A 23,004-nucleotide genomic window follows, 5' to 3' on the forward strand; every position below is an offset into this window, starting at 1 on the left:
CGTCAGGACATGCTGGCTTTTACATGAATAAGGTACCCCATTAATCACATTTTTAACAATAGACCTCAGCCTTATCTCTCTGGCTTGTACAATTGGTTCCAAGACTTCAACATAATTGTCAAGGAAAGAGAAAAAAAAAATTCACAGTCAACAGCGAACTAAAAACATTTTAAGAGCAGCAGTTGAACTGTTTGCTACACTCTCCGGGGAATTTTGTAACACAACAGAACTATAAAGCAACTTTATGGCATATGAGACATCAATGAACAACATTGTTTGATTCATGATCAACATATACATAAAATATCGAACTCAGCAAGTATGCAGACAATGAAAACTTTCAGTGAATACCTAGACCAATGTTAGTGGAATCTTGAAGAGAGCTGGAAAATAACAATTTGGCGGTAGATGTTGGCAATCTCAATAATAGTTTGCTCTTTCCAGTGCCAAACAAGTTGTATGTGTTCAGAGTATCAGATACACTAAAACAAGAAAAGCTGCTGAAAATTTTTTCTCAAGTCCTTAGATTCTAAATGCTTCCTTTCTGGTACTTTGATGTGCAAGATCACACAACATCAACCATTTCCAGGCAAGAAAGTAATCTTGAAACCTGCAGCCCCATCTGCAAATGATCACCCACATTTAAATGGGATTCTGTACAACCCACCTGGGGCTCATTTCCTGGAGAGCTGTGCAATAATCATCATAGGTGACAATACTTGCAGGAGCTAAGGAACATCGAATCCATTGAGAACGTGTGAGCTGTTGCTGTTGTAACTGCACCAATAATTACGGTAATGTAAAACACTTGCACATACCTGTATGACATGTGCCATTGATCTGCAGCTGCACGAATGAATCCAAGCAGTGTGAAGTCATATAATTATATATATTATGTATATGTCTCTTTAATTTGCAGAGACCAAATTACAAATGAATCTTTGATTGCACGATGAAATACATCACTTTTGTTGAATAAATCCCACTCATCAGTACTGTACTTACCTTATATTTAAAGACATCAATGAAGTCATCTTATCTCACTTTTTTTTTGATGAAGACTTAAAAAGGCATCACATATAAAAGTGATATACACAAAATATTTATTTCACAACAATGGCAATCACTAATATTAACTCTACAGTACTTCTGTACACTACATACTACATATATGTACTTATACATCTGAAAATCATAATGTTATTGCGTAATGTTTAAATCACTTTATTTCGCTAAAGGCAGGATCACCTCTGAATACAAAAGAATGGAAGATTCAAGGATAGCATGTGTCCTGAAGTAACCATGGCATAAACTACTTGTAATCATATCTAAAAAAAAAAAAATGCACTTAGTGTGCAAGTCATCAAGGTGACAAACAGCTTGTATCATTCCAAGGCCGTTGGACTTGATGAATACATGACCATGGTAAATAGTCATCATGACTCTCTCTTGCCATTACTACTGCTGTTATTATTAGTCTGTCCTAGCAGCTGCAGTGTCAGTGTTGCCCCAGTAAATGTGGCTGCATTGACGGGGAAGGCACGCAGGAGAGTTGCACCCAGTCCTTTGGTCATGACCGAAATCCCCTCGGCACGGTAGCTTTTCCTGAATACGTCAATGATTCCATTGTACTTGTTTTTCCCTTCCATCCCATCCGCCTGGATGCGCGTCTTCATGACGTCCAAGTTGTACGCCATGACCCAAGAGGTCATCCCGCTCAGTCCCCCGGCGGTCAGCAGGCCTAGCACCCCGATCTGACCCTGTGGATGGAGATTCGCTAGGTGGCTGCAGTAGAACTCATATGCCATGAAGTAGACTGCGAATCCCGGCGTGTCTCTCATGGCTGTCAGGGCAAAGCCCCTGTAGCAGCCTCTTAGACCCTCACTCTTGTATATCTTGTAGATGGCATCCAGAGAGCCATGGTAGCGTGCAGTCCCCTTGCGCTGTACCTGCACCCTGGTTTTGGCAAGTTCCATTGGGCCTGCAATGGTGGACTGCACGGCTCCTGCAGTGGCTCCTGCTAGAAAATGGCTGAAGAGGGTGGGCTCCTCAAAGCGACGCATGATGTTGCCTTGTACGCCAAAGACAATGGTGTTGATGAATGTGAGACCAAGCAGAGGGGATGCCATGCCCTTGAATAAGCCAAACACCTGACAGAATTAAACCAAAAAAATGTCAATTAAAGCCATTTGCAATACAGACAATAAATCTGGGCCTGGTTGCATTTATCTATGGTAACTTCACAATTAATGATAACTCCGCAATCAATGGTATGATTTGCTGGCTTTCATTGTCTAGACAGAATGGAAGAGTGTTGTCTTGGTAGTTACCATTGATTGCAGTGTTACCATAATCATTGTAAAGTTACCATACAGTCTAGCTTTATTCAACGGAGTTCTGATATACACCAAGATTCTGAAACTGAGACAAATTGGCAATTTCTAGGATGGTTGACTCTGCATGGGCTTTGCATAAATACTATGTGTTTTAATACATCGATGTAGATTTTGATTCATTCAGGTAGTATGCTGAAAGCGTGCTACAAATGTGATTTAAATGATTAGAAAAACTGTCACATCTGATTTTGATTGAGATCTTACACAAAACCTATGAAAAAAAAACAACCAAAAGGAATCGCCTTATCATGGCTAAACTGAGTAACATGCTTTCTTCACTTCTGGATTCGTGTCACCATTTTGTTTTATGTCAAAATTTTCAGAATTATTCCGTGACAATTACCACACAATGGCCTCATGCCACAGGGCCCTGCTCAGCTATGCACACTACATGAACAGAGATGATAAGAACCAACAGAGGTGAAACAGGCCCCATGGTGTCGTGAGACAGTGGTAATAAAGGATGTTTCATGCATGAGTTTCTGGGGCAACGGGAGGCACTCTAAATGAGGACGTCAAAGTACATCATTGCACTGAAGGATGCATCCATGTAGTGTAGAAGCAAGTAATGACATCCACAGCAAGAGGTGTTCTTGGTATCGTAGACTCTCTAATCCAAGTACCTCTATAGGTTCAGGGCATTTCATCCATTGATGACCTAAAAGTATGACATAAGTCCAAAAATTGAGACTTTTGAATTTACAAATTGCTTGGCAACAAAGTATACCATCTCTACACAATTTCCTTCACTTTCCTTTTTCTTTGTTTGTTTGTATTTAGATTAATGTTTCCTTTTCTGGCCTGGAGTTGTGTAGGAGTGCTTTGTGGGTGTAGAGGATGATTGCTACTATTCTCTGATGAACACATATTTCTTTCACACTTGCACATACTGGTTAAGCATATCGTATGCATGCAGAATAGTAGCAAAATTCATCTCACAGCCCTGTGTAGGGCCTACTTTTGACAAGGAAGACATAATTGTCAAACTCTATCAACAAGCTGTGTCATTGCTCATTTTCTTGTCTTCCCATATCTAAAGCCCTTCATCATTACACTTTCAGCACTTTGTCAATGCAGTTGTCTTCTTGCAGCAAAGTTTTTGTTTTCTCATAATATGTGTTCTCTTAAATTCTCTGTTAGAATATTACTAGACTTTTTGAGATGAGGAAATTGATTGTCAGTCAACTGATAGTGAAATATATTTACTCCATTCCTTTCTTGCATTAGCAGTACAGGTTGTCTGCATTACTGGTAATGCATGACTAAAATATTGCACATATTGTAGCTTTACACCCCACCACCTTGGTGTATTTTACACAGTCATAAAAGATGATGTGAAAAAAATCTCTATAATGCACATTGAAAAAAAAAATCAGCTCTTTGTAAACCTACAAAAACTTCTGTACTGTAAAGTGTATTAAAAAAAAACCTTCTGAAAGAGCTTTGTTAACAATACAGAAACGGTCTTTGATAAGACCCCCCCCAAAAAAAAAAAAAAAAATGTTTGTTTGCCCTTAATTGTCAAAACCCAAGAGGGTCGATAGGTCGGTTTTTGTTTGTTTTTTTTTTATAATACCCTTTTTACCCATGTAATTTTGTAACTTTGGCAGGGCATCTTGTACACTCATCCTTCTGGCAATACAGTAAACCTCGCTTAAGTCGACACGATAAAAGAGTCCCAATTTTTGCCTTTGTTATTCCTTGAAAATTTCTTCGTCTTAGTCGACATTTATAAGTTGACAACTCGCGTAAGTCGACCTGATTTTTGAGTGCCAACTGAGCTGAAATACGTGTTCATTCCCTCGTCTCAAAATCTTGTCACCATTCTCTGAAAAAGAATTGTTTTCCCACTATGATTTGCAGCATTACTGGTCGGTAATTTGCTAGTGTACGGCGCGGTAGCGTTCGTGCCATGCGTCCATTGTCTTGTACGCCAGAATAGAAAGGGCAATCACTCATTTACATTGGAGAATTACATGTAGTATACCCAAAGCAGTTCACTTTCCCCCTTTTCTCCTTCTCGTTATTCTCAAAATGCACGTCCTAGTAGAGAATCATTATGAGAACATGAAATGAGTAGGTGTTTCTCCGTTCATCCAACTATTCTAACGTTAATTATTCCGAAGCAGTATTAGAAACCTGGGCCCATTTTTAGAAAATTAATTAAAATGCAACTACATGTAATTAAATGCAACTAAAAATCAAATGCAGGTGTATCAAATCACGAGCAACTTTGCACATTAACGCAAGTGCGTTGCTGAAAAGACTTGCTTTTGAAAATCATATGAAACTAGAAAATAATTGTAAGAACCTGAAACTCATTTGTGTTTAAACGCAACTATAGAAATCAAATGAAGTCCATCAAAATCACGCGCAACTCTGTATTCAAAGGCAAGAGCGTTGCAGAGAAGACTTGCAGTTTTCGTAAGAAACTAGAAATTGCGTTTAAAAGCATCTCTTAACATCTACGGAGGTGCATTATTGTTGAAAAGTCTTGCATTATTTTTTTTTTTATTTTGTACGCAAAATAAAAAATGAAACGCAACTCTGAAAGTCAAATGCAATTGCAAGTCTATCATATCACACGGAACGCTGAAAAGACTTGCGTTTGATAATCATCCGAAACTAGAAAATTGTAAGAAACTTGAACTCAATTGCACTTTAACGCAATTCTAAAAATCAAATGCAAGTCCAGCAAATCACAAGCAACGCTGTATTTAAAACGCAAGAGCATTGTAGAAAAGACTTGCGGTTTTTGTACGAAACTAGAAACTGCGTTTAAACGCATAAAAATCTATACGAAAGTGTGTTATTGTTGAAAAGACTTGCATTATTTCTTATTTCGTAACGGAAGTTTCACCGTGACTGAACTTAGTCTGCACTAGCAGGGGAAAGACATCTCAACATTTACACGTTTCGAACTATCGAAACGCATGAGGCAAAAGTTTCAGGGGATTCCATTCCTAAAAGGACAAGGCATCATTCAAACATCACCATTCATTCACATGATATGCCACAATTGCAGCAGAAATAGTCACAAAAAGACCTTCGTGTATAGCTTTCGTTGAGACCTAACTTCAGGTTTCTAACATTCTTTGGTGAGAGAGATAACGAGAAACCTCTTATGAAATATGAAAGAGCATGTGATTCCAAAAGGAATTCACCATTTATTTGATGAAAATTGGTTTGGAAATGGCTGAGATATCCAAAACAGAGTGAACCTAATAAAAGGTGGGACCCACCTTTTATTACAGTCACTTTGTTTTATTTTGTTTTTGAATGTCTCAGCCATTCCAAAATACATTTTCATCAAATAAACTTTGAATTCCTCTAAGATTGATATGCTCAGTACAATTTTATGAATAATTTCTTGATATCTAGCAAAAAGTTATAAGTCCAATCCTCATCTCCACCAATACTATACCATCCCTTTAACATTTGGCTGCTAAATGAGGTTACTGCTGCAGTTATCCAGCATGTTTAATTTTTTTTTTCAAGATTTCAAGATACAATCAAAGAAGAGTAAATTCTGAAATACATGAATGTAGAATATCTACTACCTACTGATTTCAAAATACTGGTCAGGTTGTTGTGTAGACATGAATACATACACAATGAATTTTCTAAATTATCCTCCATTGGAAAAAAAAAAAGAGAAAAAATATAAATATATGTTCCTAACCTTCTTTCTAAGTATAGGAAATATTTGAGAACGAAAGTTAGGAAGATTCTCAGAATACCACTCAGGAATAAACCCTGACTTAGGAAGAAAAAAAAAATCTTCCTAGAAAGAATTTCAGAATTTCAGAATACCACCCCATATTTTTCTGCAGCCATCAAATTTCAATTTTTGGAAATATGAATATGTCAATAATAGTGAAAATTTCCATAGCAGAGCTGGATAAAACAGAAAACAAATTAATGCAAGGCAATGTAGACAGGTTTGTCGGTAGGGTCGTCAGAGTATAGAGCAGGATATGAGCCTTGACTAAATCCATCTATGTCCATCAAGCCAAGTCTTGCCTAACACATCTCAGCAAATGGCCCATGACACCACAAACCCACTAAACTGAGCTTAATTAGCTGCATGAAGGACTCTTTTAGAACCTATAAACTGCTCATAGAGCACTTTAATCAGTCCTGGAACTTTCTCCCATGACACACATTTCTATGAAACACTATCAAAGCAGAGTTTCACTGCTTTTTCTTTTCTGACATGGTACTGCTGCTATTTATGTGGCACAGGGTCACTCAACAATGAGATGAATGGCTTCGTTTCTATCATTCAGTCATCAGCCATTGTATAGGCCTACCTCCTGGGTTTTCATTTCCTTTATTCAAGCGTTGACCATTAGCTTCTTCTGAGAAAAAGATGGTCAGAACCCTCTCACAGGAAAGTGCCAATATGTAAAATATATCTTGCTCTAGTCAGCTCATACCCAATTTATACACAAAGCAGGGCACAGGAGCACTCCTGAAGTGCTTCAACTTAAATGCCCTCTTGAGTTTGTTCATAGAAAATCACTGCTGGCCAAGACAAAACACAAAGTGGCAGAGCGAGGCGTAACTGTCATGGCAACCTTTGCAAGCCTGGGGAATGCGGACAGATAAAATGTATGCACAGCGTGCATGTGGCACATTCCTCTTCCTGAGTGCTCTAAACATTGGTGACCATTCATACAGAGAGTTTACAGCACTTCAGGGGTGCTCCTGGAGCACTCAAACAGCTTGTGTATAAATGAGGTGCTAGACAATCTTGGCAAACTACTACTGGTAGTCAGGGGCAGATCCACAAATTCCATAAGGGGGGGGGGGGTGCCTTTACAAAATTAAAAGGGGGCGCACATACCCCCTCCATTTTTTTTCTTATTTCTTTCGTTTTAATCAAAATGAAAGGGGGGCACACTCATCCAGTGCGCTCCCCCTGGATCCTCCACTGGCAGTCATGCTACCACCAGACTCTATCTTAGCTTCAGTTAGTACAAGATTAGCTGGTTTGAGTGGGCAGGGGAAGTGAGAGGAACAATATCAATCCTATGTTCATCAACTCTCCATAATCCATCCTTTATGGAGAGAGAAAATGCTTAAACTCCCATCCAACAAACAGTCCAGCCCTAGGAGGAAATACAATGTGTCTCTAGCTCATTGTTGGCTTCAATCATTTACTTCATTCAAAGCAAAGGGTGTACAACAGTCCAGACACTCCCCTGCCCTTTTTTTTTTTTTTTTTTTTTTTTTTTGGGGGGGGGGGGGGGATGGGGGAGGTTGTGAGGTAGAAGGAGGTAGGTGTGAAGAGAATGGCTGTAGACCCACCAGGAAATGACTGCATCACCAACAAATCGTGAGATACATAGACCTTTCCAAATGAATAAATATTCAAATACATTCTCTAAGGGTGACCTCCATTTTCTGGTGTTTACGTCCCAAAAACATCATTAAATTATTTGAACATGTGAAATGCTTAAAGATAATAAAAAGTTTTGGTACCTCAAAAGTTTCCTTGAATTTCCTTGTCTTAGTTTGTGTTTCAGGTTAAAGTACCTAACATATAACTAACACTGTGAGACTTAGGGTGGGATTTCACGGAGCACGCGAACGATTTGCGAAGGACGCGAATGGCAAAATCCAGCATTCGTATTTTAGTCTGCAAAAGTTCGCCAAACGAACGTGAGGGTTCGGAAGCGTCGTCAGTTGTTCGCGAATGTCGTTTTTACTTCGGCGAGCATTTCAAAAAAGTTTGAAATTTTTTGCGAACCTTTTCCGCACACTTGGTCGTGATTTGCTCGTGAATTGTTCTCGAAAGTGTCTTTAAAGCCTCGTCATATGCGCAAGACCTTCGCAAGACACGCACGATGTTCTCAAAATGTTCGTGAAACCCCAAACAGACTCCGAAACTTTGGAGAATGTCTCGCGTATGTTACGCGAAATCTGCGAAGTTTTTCCGATCACTTTACGATATAATCGTAAACTGTTCGCGTACCTTTTGAGACATTCTCGCGAATGTTTAGCGCATGTTGGGGGATGTATGACCTATACGTTTTCTACAAATAAGAATCGTAGCATACATCTAAACATCAAACAATTATTAACAACTATAAATAGTAACAAAAAATAAAGACTAGCAAAGAGAAAGAAATGTTTGATATACCAAAAAAAAAAATCGCAGAATACACTTAAAATTAATCTAAAGTATGTAAAATTTCATTTGAACTATAGAGATTATGTGTTGGAGGAACTGCCCCCCCCCCAAAAAAAAAAAGAAGATCAAATGCTTTACTAGTGGAGATACGTCCTAAGAAAAAAATGTAGGCAAGCACACAATAGATCAATGAGAGAAAAAGAAAGGAGAAATAGAGGAAAGAAAAAAATCAACTCAAGACAGCTTCCACCTCTCCTTGGGTACATTTTCTCCCATGATTATTGAACATTTTTCGTTGTTCGCATTTCCGTCGCGTGTTCTTCGTGTGCGTAACATGCTGTACTTTAGCAATGATACACACGACATTCGCACATACGTCGTGGAAACTTCGCACAAATTGCGCAAGAATAGTTTTCGGCTTCATTGTCGGAAAACATTCGGAGAAAAACGTTTTCGAATGTTGGATTTTGTCATTCGCGTCCTTCGCAAATCGTTCGCGTGCTCCGTGAAATCCCACCCTTACTCACCCCAAAGTGCTCTCATGTCTTAGTAATCATGCAATTAACTGCGACCAGCAGCCCCATACGCATAGCGACCAGCAGTCCCATACGCATAGCGTAATCGGGCTTCGCATTGTAGCATTCAGGATCATGACAGATTTAGTATCGCAGGGTAAATGTCAACTTAAAATCCCACAAATTCTTCAATATGAAGACTTACCAATTAAGTTGAAGTATTGAAAACAGGCTTCGGGCAACGTTTGGTTCTGCCTATAGTCCCTTTCTGTTCGAATTGATGACTGAATGTGACTCGGTCGACAGGACCTTGGGAGAGCTACATACACTGGATACTACAGCCAGTGCATGCGAACACATCACATGCGCACAAATTTCAAATCCATCAACGGATAAGATGTTTTTATGCGCATGCGCTGGCCGTAGTATTCAGTGTATGTGGCTCTCCCAAGGTCCTCTCGACCGACTCACATTCAGTCATCAAAAGGGACTATTAGCAGAACCAAACGTTGTTCGAAGCACTGTTTTCAATACTTCAACTTAGTTGGTAAGTCTTCAAATCGAAGAAATTTTTGGATTTTAAGTTGACATTTACCCGCGATACTAATTCTGTCATGATCCTGAATGCTACAATGCGAAGCCCCATTACGCTATGCGTATGGGGCTGCTGGTCGCAGTTAGCTATGCGTACAATGGGCTGCACGCTGCTGGTCGCAGTCAGTGGTTTCGTACAATAATTATCGACGCGGTACCGCGACGGCTCTGGTACGAAACCATTATTGCATGATTACTAAGACATGAGAGCACTTTGGGGCGAGTAATTCTCACAGACAACGTACTTTAACCTGAAACACAAACCAAGACAAGGAAATTCAGGGAAACTTTTGAGGTACCAAAACTTTTTATTATCTTTAAATCACTATTTTGTACATGTTTTCATATTACAATTTACTTTTTATCTAAAAAAATTCTGAATGTAACACAAACATTGTCATTACATTTAGATTAAATTGACAAATCTCACAAACCTTGACAGCAGTAAATTAAAAATACATCAGCAAAAAGGAAGACTACCCCCCCCCCCCCCCCACACACACACACACATCAAATGAAATGCACAGCAAGTGGCCTTTAGGAGAAGGTCACTGGACTTTTGAAAAGAGCATCCAAACTAATAAGCCTTCTTCAAGGATCGACACACATACCAATGACAAGTCATCTGATGCCACCTAAATTGCATGCACTGCCTATTAACTACCTCCAGCATAATTATAGAGAAAATGATTCCAGACAGCTCTTAGCTCAGCTGCCGCTGTGAAAAGGTGAAATGTACCCCTGCACATTCTGCTGGCTCGCTGAACACTTGAAGGATACACTACTTCAGATGCTTGCATACTTAAAGGACATCTTCACCTGAAGTATATGTGTGGATTGGGTGAATGCAGCAATATTAGTAGTTCACACAGGGTCATCCCAATAGACTGATACCCACAAGTTCGACATTGAAAACAGGTCCATGAGTCATGCAGCTCACAAGTCATACAGCCCATGAGTTCGACACTAGGCAAATAAAAAGCCCATGAGTTTGACAATGCTAGGTAAAAACAGCCCACAAGTCTGACAGATAATGTGTCGGTCTCATGGGCCTTGTCAGCTTAGTGTCAAAGTTATGGGCTGTATGACTCATAAGCTGTAAAACTTATGGGCTGTATGACTTGTTGGCTGTATGACTTGTGAGCTGTATGACTTGTGAGCTGTATGACTCAAGGGTGTCAGTCTTGTGACGTGACCCATTCACACACCACTGAAGGTTTGAGGAAAATTGGATAATTCATTCTTAAGTTCAGAATTTTTTATATTTCAGTGCCGCTATCACTGGATGAGAAGACTACCAGTACTACAGTTTGTGTTGTCACATGCCAAGAATGATATCATGAAAATTTAACATATTTCCACTTTTCTCGCATAATAAGAGCATTTGAGCAAATGTCTATGGGAAATGTATGTTGTAGCAAAATCAGCCCATAACTCAGTCTCCATCTAGGCCTACATTGTTATAAAATATCTTAATTATCAATCCATCTACATGTATTTATTCCATCCAATCAGTCTGTGTTCAACTCCTGCCACTCAGCTAACACACATATTACACATCTTCTTTGACTAGTGCCTCTGCAAATGATGCTAATCAAATCGCTTCCACTGAACTCTCAGATCTCTCCAAATAAATCAAATGTAATCCAACATTTTCCAGGATTGCAGGTACAAAAAAAAGACACATAGAAGTCTTAGAATTTCATATTGAACTGTGACCCTGACATAACATGGAAGTATTGTATAGTTAACCCCATTCAAATGTCACCAGAACTTTTCTCATACACAATTGCAATATCATAGAGTTTCAGGATTTTACCTTGACCATTTCCCTGAGTTAAAGGCACTCAATCGTGGCGAGTGGTTTGTGCGGCACGGAGACGAACGCAACACGCTGCCTACCACATTCTGTATCAAATGTAGTGACCCCGAATGAGAATAGGGCTGGCTCAATGGGTCAGCAAACAAAACGCTAGGCTACAAGAGAGCTCTCTGTGCTAATCTCCTAACCCAAAATGGCTGTCCGAGCAAGCCACGAGAGCTTCCGAATAGACGCACACTCTCAGTGCGCATGCGCATGAAGAGAGGCCAAAAGAGCCACACGTCTTCTGGCCTCTCTCCTTCAATCACCGCAGCTCACGGTGACAATATTTGTGTATGATGCGTACACACGCACGCACACACACACACACACGTCTTCTGGCCTCTCTCCTCCAATCACCGCAGCTCGCGGTGACAATGTTTGTGTATGATGCGTACACACACATGCACACACACACGTGTCTCAGTGGCAGCATTGTCCCACACGTTTATGGATATAGCACCGAGTCTGGCATTGCGCAATTGCATGCACAAACTTCGGTCGTTTGGAGTTTACGTACCATTACGGATGACGATCGGCTGCCTTTAAGTATTTCCCCAAACTGATTTGAACATTTATTTCACAAGTTATACTCGTAACATAGTCTATAGAAAGAAAAAAAAAAAAAAATCAGACGTTAACTTGATGTTTCCTCTTTCCTAAAGATCCATTTTGTGGTTGTTTTTTGTTTTTGTTTTTGTTTTTGTTTTTGTCTTTTTGGGGGGGGGTAAAAGACAGTAAGGCCAAAAAAAAAAATTGTTGTATTGGCGTAACCCGCCCGACCCTAAACATTCCGCCGACCCTATGTTTTTTTATTATTTTTTTTGCTATCGATATCAAGTATCTTGTTGACTGCGATCGCGATCGCAAAAACCCGGAAGTGGAAACGGCTCTGGGGATATCGGATGTACGAGGGAGCTCCGGAGAGATCTCGCTAGCGGCTCGCATAGCCTCGCTTGATCAGTACGTCATCTGTTTCCAACACGGACGCGTACTCTATCAGGATTTATACAGTGTATACTTAGTCATTCAGACTGCAATGTATTGTGCACAGTTTTGCCATAGGTTTCTTGTGTGGAGAACTTACACGAATCTGTATATGTGGGACTGTAATAGAGATCGCCGTGTGCGATGAAAAGATCGTACATATGGGTCAATTTGCATCTATCTTATCTAAGTCAAAATAGTAAAATATGAAGTGAAAACATTCAGTATAGGGATTTCAACATCTTTAAATTCTGTGAAGGGGTATAATTCGAGTAATATCGGCCTCATAAATGATTTGTAGAATAGATGAACACAGCACATACGGTGCAGCAGTTGTAACTGTTTACTGAGCACGAGTTTTACACGTAAACTGCAGGTAGCAAAAAAAAAAAAAAATCCGCCCGACCGACCCTATTTGAAAATCTCATGTTACGCCAATACAACCTTTTTTTTTTTTTGGGCCTAATACAACTTTGCAGGTTTTATGTTTGGGGGTTAATTTATATTTCAGAAATTTATCTATGGCTGTAAGAAGCGGTACTTTTAAGGCACCCTTTGAATCACACTATTATTTCTTTTTAGGTGCCTTTTTGAGAACTAAAAAAATAACAAGCTCATAAAGTGTCTCCTACAGTTGAACACTGGTTTTCCTTCAACTATGAAGAACTTTTTATTTTGTTTATCTTCGCAAGAAAACCAAATTAAATCTGATCATTTCTGTTTTTCACTTTATATTCCTCTTACCTCATAAGAAAACATTCGGCAAACTTGGAGGATGTTTATGGTACCCAACCCAGAGCCATAACATGGGGTACAAATTTGCTTTACTTCAAGTACAGTACTGTTCAGGGGAAAATCTTCATTTATGCAGAACATAAAATACATAATATGCCTGTTTCCCTTTTCATAATTTTATAGCATCTGCACATAAAAGTGGGAAAATCCACTGATATCTTGTGACATCTGCATTCCAAAGCCACAGCTTCAAATCACTACCATCATACCATGCACCATGTGATCTTGCCATAAATTATCCTGCAACATTGCGGTGATTATGTGCAACCCTGTTTGTGCTTCAAAAGGTCTTTATGCAGACTTTGTGACTGGACAACCCGCATAATGCAAGATACATACAAAATTGCTACAGTATGAAAGTGATGATTGATTACATGTCATTAAAATTCATCTGGTAATTCAGTTCAAATGGGCTCTCTATCACTGCAGATTTTAGCCTTTCCTGTATCACCTCCATTACAATGGATTCTACACTAAGATAACGACCATGTTTCTACTGGACACCTCGTATCACCTCGAGGCATCACCACAAATCATTGTCCACCCCCCACACCTCATATTTTATGACTACCAGTACTGTTTCCACTGAGCAATAAATAAACAGTGATGCAGGTGATGAGTTTCACATGTTTTTAATTCCACGGAATCAAGACAAGAACTACTGGAGCATATTCTAGCAAGCAAAAATAATATGCACGCTTTTATTTTCGCACTGGATTCTGGTTGCACGAAATAAGTGAAAACTTCCACTTTTTCAGCATCTCACTTGTTACATGTAGCACACAGTAGGACAGCACTAGGAAAACACATTTTAACAGTATCATAGCTACTTTTTGAGTTTGCCCAAGGATCATGCACACGATTGTGCAAAGAAAGTTTTAATAAGTTATTTAAACATTAACTGATGACATTTTCATTAAAAAAAAAAAATGTTTACAAAAAGATGTGCAGGCAGATCCTAACTCCATTTGTAGGTAGAAAGCTGATAACAGGTGAACTCAAACAAACTAGGACAACAGAGAGCTGTGTGCATAGCTATTATATTCACTCACTTCCAACGGCTATAAATGATTCAGCCTTGGCAGGCACTATAAATGCACTGGTCGAGCTGATTATGAAAATAACATCTCCCATAGCGCCTGTGACAAAACTGTGATCTATAAAGAGCACAGCAAATTACAGTAAAAACTAGAAATGTCGCTACAGCGACTGGTTATACCCCCGCCAAACAACATTTCATAAGCTTTGGTCAAAACAACATTTCATAAGCTTTGGTCAAAAAACTGAGGAAGTAGTTAAATCCGCAAGATCTTTCCTTGATCTTCTGCCATTAATATGCCGTTACCATGGCAACGTACTTTCGGGTACTGTCGAAAAATGCGTCTTGCACATCTACAACCAAAGGCACACATCTGTACCAAGTTTCATGGAAATTGGGCAAAAACTGAGGAAGTAGAACTTTGCAACACAAAATTTTCCATCATTTTGGCTCATAATATGTGAGCTGTTACCATGGCAACATACTTTTTGTCACTGTCAAGAAATGTGTCATGCTGACCTATATCCTAAGACAAACATTCAATATGAATTCCATGAGAATTGGAAGAACACTGATGAAGCAGTTTTGCCATGAAGCATTTTGCCCTATATTTTACCAATAACATGCCGTTACCATGGCAACGCACTTTTTGCCACTGCGGAAATATGTGTCTTGCACATTAACATATTCAGATGAACATCTGTACCTAATTTCATAAAAATTGATCAAAAACTGTGGGAGGAGTTTGCGACGCAAGATTTGTACCCATTTTTGCCCATAATATGCCGTTACCATGGCAACGTACTTTTGGGTACTGTCAAAAAATACGTCTTGCACATCTACAACCCAAGGCATACATCTGTGCCAAGTTTTATGGGAATCGGTTGAAAACTGAGGAAGTAGTTCGCGACGCAAGATTTGCAACGGACCGACTGCCCGACCGCCGACCGCCCGCTGATTCCTATATACCCCCTTCAAACTTCGTTTGGCGGGGGTATAACAAATAAGCCAAACTGATCTACAATTCAAATGATGTACATCAGCAGAAAAAGAGTTGAAGCCAACTGAACAACGACGAAAAATGAAACTCTGTGCTACCTGATGTTGGGACAGTGCCACACTAACTACACACAGCTTAGACCTCAGCATGGCGCTGGTATACTGCACTAATAACGCACATTCATCTTGATGAACAATTGTTGTGTGTATCATAGCTAATCAAAAAGAAGCAATCTTGTCATCATTTTGAGTTATCATTTTTGTCAGGCCATTAGCAGCTTAAATAGGGTTAATAACAATCCTTGCTTCTAGTCTACAAAGCCTGCCAAACTTGTAGCAACAAAACTCAGAGCAGTACACGCTTCACTGAGGATAGTCAGGGGAATTGCATTTTGTACATTTAGTATCACAATTTTTCAGATTTTATTTCAGTGCGAGTCAAACTGAAAATGAGTACTGTACAGGGGGTTTGATACATTGCTACCTCTTTGGAAAAGCAGAGGCAAGGCTGAACGAATACAGAATGGTCATGTATTCAAGACACTGTAGGATGTCCATTCCTCATCCCCATCTAATCCAATGCAATAAATGGCTCATTCTGCAGAGAAATGAGACCTCTCGATATTTCCAAATCGCTAATTTTCATGAAGGGTGGAGAAAGAGAGAGAGAGAGAGAGAGAGAGAGAGACTTTGCTGTTTTAGTTTTATTGCCATTTATCATTCAAAAGAATACGTGCACCAACCCTTCACCTACAAATTAATGTTGAGTGAGAAAGAGAGAGAGAGAGGGGAGGGGGGGGGGGAGAGAGAGAAATGTTGTACATGTTTGATTTATTGGTGTATCATTCATGGATGAGTGTTATGGCCATAATTACATTTTTTACCTTTAAAATATACTCCACTTTATTTTCATTACACTCTGTCTATGTATCTATTTCCCAAGAATTATTCTTCAAAGTTTGGTGTAGGATAGCTGTCGATTCGAAAAGGTGGGGGGGGGGGGGGGGGGGGAGTAGTCTTACCTCTAGACTGATGTACCTCGTAAATAGATGCTGTACTGAGGAAGAGAAATCAATAAACTACCTGCAAGATTTTAAACTACAACAACAAAAAGATAGAGAAAAGAGAAATAATGGTCCCTAATTGCACTCACCGTTTCTTGCTTTGCAATGGTAACAAAGCAATGTATGATGCCATTGTATTTGGGCGCAAGGGAGCTCTGCATCTGGAGGCGAACCTGTCCATGGATAGAAAAGAAAGAGATATCCAGTGTGGGCTAGCAATTCTACAATCAAGCTGAGTGAATCGAGTCTCCCTTGTCCTCAGTGATACAGATACAATGAAAAACATGTTTGCACTGTACGTCAATGTTGCAGAAAAAAAAAAAAAAAACCTCTAGCATATTATACATCTGGTAGAGATATTTGCATTGAGATGAAGATCTCTTTTTTTTTTTTTTTAACACAATAACCTCTGCTGCAATTGCATATGTCATTGTACTGATATCAAATATCATTGTTTAGTGAATCCTGTAAAACTTTTAAAATGCCACAACTTTGACTTATGTCTGATTTTCAAGAAATTTCTACCATTGTGTTTCTTCAATTTTATGCTGTCAATCATTACAACCTTGAACATGTAGAGGCAATTTCCCTTTAAAAACTATTAATACATGGAGGTGCAAAAAGAAGCAAAATATGGTATGCTGTCATTCTTGTTCTCCAATATGCATCTACGTTCTGGCAAAACTTGGCAGGTTTATGCGGACATTATTGATCTGATGCAGACTCAATGTGTCATCAAACCATACCAGTCTCTATTACACTGGAAAAAAAAATCCTGATGGCAGCTAGGCAGGTGACAGAAACCTTCCAGCTAAGCATGAATCAATCCACGTACACATTTGATGTGGTGCATGTATGTCTGTATTATAACATAGATGCACTCACACACACGCTGAAAGACACACACACACACACACAAACACATACCTTGACTGTGTCAAAAGGATGACCTACAAGGACTCCTGCTGCCCCTGTTGAAAGGAAAAAGGATCAAATTACTCTTATATCAGTTGTTACTTGACACATATATTGCATACATCTATCTAGCAATTTATTTTATTTATCCATTACTGTAAAAGTGGATATTTTCGCATGACTAATTTTTCGCGCTTGGCCAGGTAAGAAGAGTTTCGCATGTTTTTAATTTCGCGGAATCAAGACATCAGCTACTGGAACATAATGGCACGCATAAATATTCGCGTGCTTTTATTTTCGCGTTAGCTTCTGGTTGCGTGAAATGAGCGAAAATTTCCACTTTTACAGTATTGTCCTCTTACCTATTCATCTATCTATCTACCTATCCATCTTTGTATGATCTTTCTATAGACAGACATTTTTAGAAACACAGCAGTACAAAGACAGACTGATGGATAGATGGATACAGACAGACAGACACCCACACACAAACAAATGTATGACATCTCTCTGGCTTGTAGTATCCAATCATGTCAAGTCACTGCTGGCCCTGAACACACGGGGAAGTCTTCCCAGTAAGTTAAGTTTTGTTTCTTTGTTTGGGGGTTGTTTTGGTTTCTTTGAGTTTTGTTTTGTTTTGTTTTGTTTTTTGTTTGTTTGTTTGGGTTTTTCTTTTTTAGTTTGACAAATGAAGAGTTCACCACAAATGACAGTCTGGTCAAAACAATTTTAATACAATGCAAACAATGCTAAATGATGCATGTCATTTTGTCACCACACAGTACTCTACTGCTGGAACTTTCAGCTTTTGGAAGACTTTGTCACAAAGAAAATCAATTTTCTTCTCAAAGTATGATAATATCAGCAAAATATGCTAAAAACAGACAGAAAGATAAAATTGACAAGTATTATAAGTTGTCTATCTAATGATTATAAAGGGAAAAAGTAAGAAAGTGCCTGAACTTGATTTATTTGACAGTTCTTCTACTGCTTTAAACATGCTATTCGACTACCTTGTAATCAATCCTTCTATCTGAAAAGAAATGTTGTTTACACATCTAAAAGACTTGAAGCATAAATTTAATGTGTGTTACATGACACATGAGGCTAGATGCATAAAGATTCCAAGTGTCATATTCTATTAACATTACTCAAACTTTTTCATATATGCATGTTTACTACATGGCACACAGTGAAGGACCTACAGCTGTGACTGATATGCTCCAGCTCAGTGGCAGTTGCAGTAACTAATTAGGTCAATGGATAAAACATTTTACAGCATGTGTGACATTAATCTACTTGTACAACCAGCATTCCACTTGCGACAACCAAAAAGATTTGTGGCCCTCTACCTGATATATATTTTGGTGGCCACGAATCAACAGACCTACTACATTGTACTTTAGGTTTCCTTCAGTGGAAATAGCACCACTGGCACTGGCAGTGTATTACAAACTTTCAGTTAGTTACTATACATGAAATACACTCAGCAAATAAAGAAAGTAAACACTTTTTCGAGTTCATATTTTTCATAGAAGATTTTGATGAAAATCAATGTATTATGTACCATATTAAAGGTAATTTAATTGCCTATCAAGCTAATAGGTTAATACAAAAGGAAATTTGATGCATGAGTGAACACATTCGTTTTTGTCCTCCAAAGCACAAAAGTAAAAATTGCAAAAATTGACCTGTTGCCTCTCATTTGCAAATATTCTTCACGATAACAATGACAACAAATGACCAGTTTAACACAATGACAGACATGAATGAAATAGCAAAAATAAGTTTTTGTTCTCTTTATTTCTTTATAACCTCCAACGAAAACAGAGTGGGAAAGTGAAGGGGGAAAATAAGAATTTTCTGTCAACTCAAACTTCAAATGATATAGGGAGTAATATGCATTAAACATGGTTTTAAAAATGAACAGAATTTTTTTTTATTTCATTCTCTTTTTTTTAGAACTAAATATTGTCGACAATTTTCTATTTTGAAAAAAGAAACAACTAAAATTTTTGTCATTTTTGTTAATTATTGTTTTCTGTTAAAAAGTCCTGCCTCTACAATAATCAGGGAGGTGAACTGCAACAATGTAGCTACTGGTCATTGAAAAGAAAAACAATCATACAGATTTGTCATAGTTTACATCAAAGCAAAGCTCGGCATTTTCTCTACAAGTTTGTTCATTATGGCCCGAATTCATGAAGGTGGTACAATTGAAACCATGGTTTAAACCATGGACAATTTGTACGGAGCGCCAAGTGTCACATGGCCTATTTCGTTGTGAAATTAGTCATTTCGTCGACGAAATGACAACAATCATTTTCATTAATAAAATGAACATACACATGACTGATTTTGCAACAAAAGGGGCCATGCAACACTTGGCGCTCCATACAAATTGTCCATGGTTTAAACCATGGTTTCAATTGTACCACCTTTGTGAATTCAGCCTTTATGTCCAGAGTAACAAAAATCTATGAAAGTTACATACATTGTAGATTTGAAAAAAACAGAATGTTTTCCTAAAGCATGACTTCGATGCTGTCTCAGAATAATGTGGCACACAGGGGGTTTACAGTGCAGGGCTCGGCCCGGGCTTTTCATTCAAACCTTTCAATATTTTGTCGTAGTGGCGATCTGCTTGTAAACAAACACAATTTGGTATAGTCTGGTTTTCAGACCCTTTGCCAACTGGATTCCGTGGTGACGTGGCGACGAAGTCGCCGTTCGGGCAAAGACCTTTGCCGAAGGAAAAATCCTTTGCAGGACAAAACCACCTTAAACTATACTAGTTTTCGAAGTTGAGGGGGTTGATATCCTGAATAGCGAAATAGTACGGGCAGAGGGTCTGGAAACCAGAATGAAATTGGCTGCGCATTTGGCCCAGTTTGTGTTTACACTGAGAAAATGCCGGGCTCCAGAGCGTGGCCAAATGTGCGGCCAATTTTGGCCTAGCATTTCGCCTTTTGCGCGGATACACTGAAATGAAGGCGGGCTCGGCCCCGGCTGAGCCACGGCCCAGCCCCGCACTGTAAACGGGGTCTATGTCATCATCCTTGTTCAGTGTAATTTATTTTGGGTTTTTCAGAGCATTGGTTTATCTCATCAATGACCATAATAAATTCCACAAATCTATACATGACACTATCAATTTTAACATGTACTACAACATGATCTGGAATTATGAATGTTGTATTATGAGCGCACTACATTTATCACAAGTGTACATGCATATCAGTAGATGTTTTCTATCATTGAGTGATACGGTAAAGCAGCAGTCATTACCATGACGCTCGTTTGTAAAATTGTGGATCAAAGTTGTTACAAATTTTTCGTTCCAAACAACTGTATCCGCATGAACGCAGCGAACAAAGGACACACTATGGCGCACTGCCCGACCCGGCCCCGGTGGCCGCGTGCCTACTACCACGTCCGCATACACGCTATAACTTGCGTGCATGCACCACCGTGTCTTATTGTACCTGACGAAGCTCAGCAGTAGCGAGCAAAACGTCGTACACCTCTCTATGATTTTCTTCGCGAGACAAGTGATTAATTTGTTCCCCTATCGTCATAGTATTCACCGCGAACTGTATCTGTTCATCATTGAATCGGTCCACTATTACAACAATGAAAATCATTTGGAATTCCCTTTTAAGATATCTTATTTTCTGAACTCATACGTGTACCAGAATGCAAGATTTTTACCTTTAATACTGAGATCCACTAATTAAAGGGATGGTATAGTTTTGGTTGAGATGGGGCTTCAGGTTTTTTTTTTTTGTCAGATAATGAGGAACCTCTTTTGAAATACAAAAGAGCATATAATTTTACGAGGAATTCAAAGTTTATTTGGTGAAAATTGGTTTTGAAATGGTTGAGATATCCAAAGCAATGCAATCCTAATAAAAGGTGGGACCCACCTTTTATCAGGATTGCATTGTTTTACTTTGTTTTCAGATATCTCAGCCATTTCAAAAACAATTTTTGTCAAATGAACTGAATTATGTGCTCTTTAAAGGGCTGTAAAGTACTGGTTGAGGTGGGGATTCATGTTTTTACAATCCAAAGTGAGATAATGAGAAACCTCTTATGAAATATGAAAGAGCATGTAATTTCAAGAAGGATTCAACGTTTATTTGATAAAAATTAGTTTTCAAATGGCCGAGATATCCAAATAAGTGACAATAATAAAAGACTACAGGCCACAACTTTATTAAGATCTCTTTGTTTCACCTTGTTTTTGGATATCTCGGCCACTTCAAAACCGATTTTCATCAAATAAACTTTTGATACCCCTTAGAATTGCATGCTCTTTGATATCTCATAGAGTGGTTTCTGAATATCTCGCAAAATGTAAAAGCTAAATCCTCACCTCGACCAGAATTGTACACACCCGTTAACATTTCATAAAGTGGCTGCTAAGTATCTTAAAAGATATAAAAGCTGAAATCCTCATCTCAACCAATTATACCGAGTATCATCCCTTTAAAGTACACACTTCTCTGTTCAGAGATAAGAGGTACTTCTGGCCTATACAGAAGTGTCAAGAAATCTTGTTTAACTTTATTTGGTAAACTGATAAGATCATAGACAATGTTGACACTTTGGGATATTATGGACAGCTATAGGTATCTACTGTTTGCTAAATCCTCATCATTTTTTTTTTATTCCTCGAATAAACTTTATGACAGGGGAACTGGTTACACTTCCTTTGCTGTTGTAAATCAATCAAATATCCACAAATTTCCGGTCATTATCAACTTCAAAACTAACAACTGACTTTTTAATGTCATCCACGTATAACCGGAACCAACAAAGAAAAAGGTTTCTTGGATAATTCTGATCCCAAAATACCTAAAAATCTGATAGTTGTACGTTTCAGGTGCAAATTCTGCTCATCCGCAAAAGTTCTCCACACGCTCGTCATAAATTCATTGTTGCACTTCTTTGATTGCCATTGAAGAGATTTTTTACCTCTGCGGTTTAATCTGACAGCCAAATTTATGCTAAGAGATACAGGCTCTGGCCAACACACGATAAATGGCCTACACACGATAAATAAAACCTTGAACACTTAAGTGAAATTTGACCACAGAAGAAGTAAAAATTTTTTAATAACTCTTCAAACCGAGGCACCGTAACCCAAGAAAATCTGGACTAAAATTTCACTATAACTCACCTCCTATTGTCCCTGCAATAAAGTCTGCTGCCATTGGAAAGCCTGGAGATCCAATCCTGTCCTGCTCTTTAGTAGTGAATTGCCATACTGTCAATCAAGCCAGTCATCACTGAACTCTATTAAAGGGAAGCAGCACAGTACAGTGTAGTACAACAGTCTGATCTCTTTTCATTTTCTAAAATCAAAGTACATTACAGAAATGAACTTGCACTTTATACTTTCATAGGTGAACATTAATCCACAGCTGTAATTGTAAGAGGATGTAGCACATTCCATATTATGAGTACAAATTCTTCGGGAACCATTTACCATTAGCCTTGGTTATCAGTGAGTTGACTTCAACCATGGAGCTACAACAGCTCTTGTCATCAGAATATGTTTCATATTCAGCCTTGATTTAATCATTTTGTTTTCCTTTGTTTTCCACAGGATGTCAATCTGTATGGTTGTGCTGTCATTCAAGGACTAGCCACCTATCTTCCTGTTCAAACTATTAAAACTAAAGTACTCTGACT

The 23,004-nt window shown here is 38.7% G+C and overlaps 1 protein-coding gene across 1 annotated transcript; it reads right to left on the reverse strand.

Moving 5' to 3' along the window:
• Positions 1–1,336: 1,336 nt before the first annotated feature.
• On the reverse strand, positions 1,337–22,578 carry LOC139741441 (mitochondrial basic amino acids transporter-like). Its single transcript, XM_071652021.1, has 4 exons — positions 22,490–22,578; positions 17,317–17,360; positions 16,479–16,562; positions 1,337–2,150 (listed from the first exon to the last, which is right to left on the reverse strand). Exons 1-4 carry the CDS (start codon positions 22,521–22,523, stop codon positions 1,437–1,439), a joined length of 876 nt encoding a protein of 291 aa, XP_071508122.1. The 5' UTR covers positions 22,524–22,578; the 3' UTR covers positions 1,337–1,436.
• Positions 22,579–23,004: the final 426 nt, after the last annotated feature.

The sequence above is a fragment of the Diadema antillarum genome, unplaced genomic scaffold, assembly GCF_040938485.1.
Source record: "Diadema antillarum isolate AM-2024a unplaced genomic scaffold, OU_Dant_1.0 seq00000930_RagTag, whole genome shotgun sequence".
NCBI lineage: Eukaryota > Metazoa > Echinodermata > Echinoidea > Diadematoida > Diadematidae > Diadema > Diadema antillarum.

What these genes read in the sequence shown, in the direction of transcription:
- LOC139741441 (XM_071652021.1), bottom strand. Translation starts at nt 22,523, where the DNA reads ATGGCAGCAGACTTTATTGCAGGGACAATAGGAG. An exon ending in TATTGCAGGGACAATAGGAG is followed by an intron (nt 17,361 to 22,489) that starts GTGAGTTATAGT and finishes TCCTTTCAACAG; the next exon opens with GGGCAGCAGGAGTCCTTGTA. An exon ending in CCATTGCAAAGCAAGAAACG is followed by an intron (nt 2,151 to 16,478) that starts GTGAGTGCAATT and finishes TAATTCTGTCAG; the next exon opens with GTGTTTGGCTTATTCAAGGG.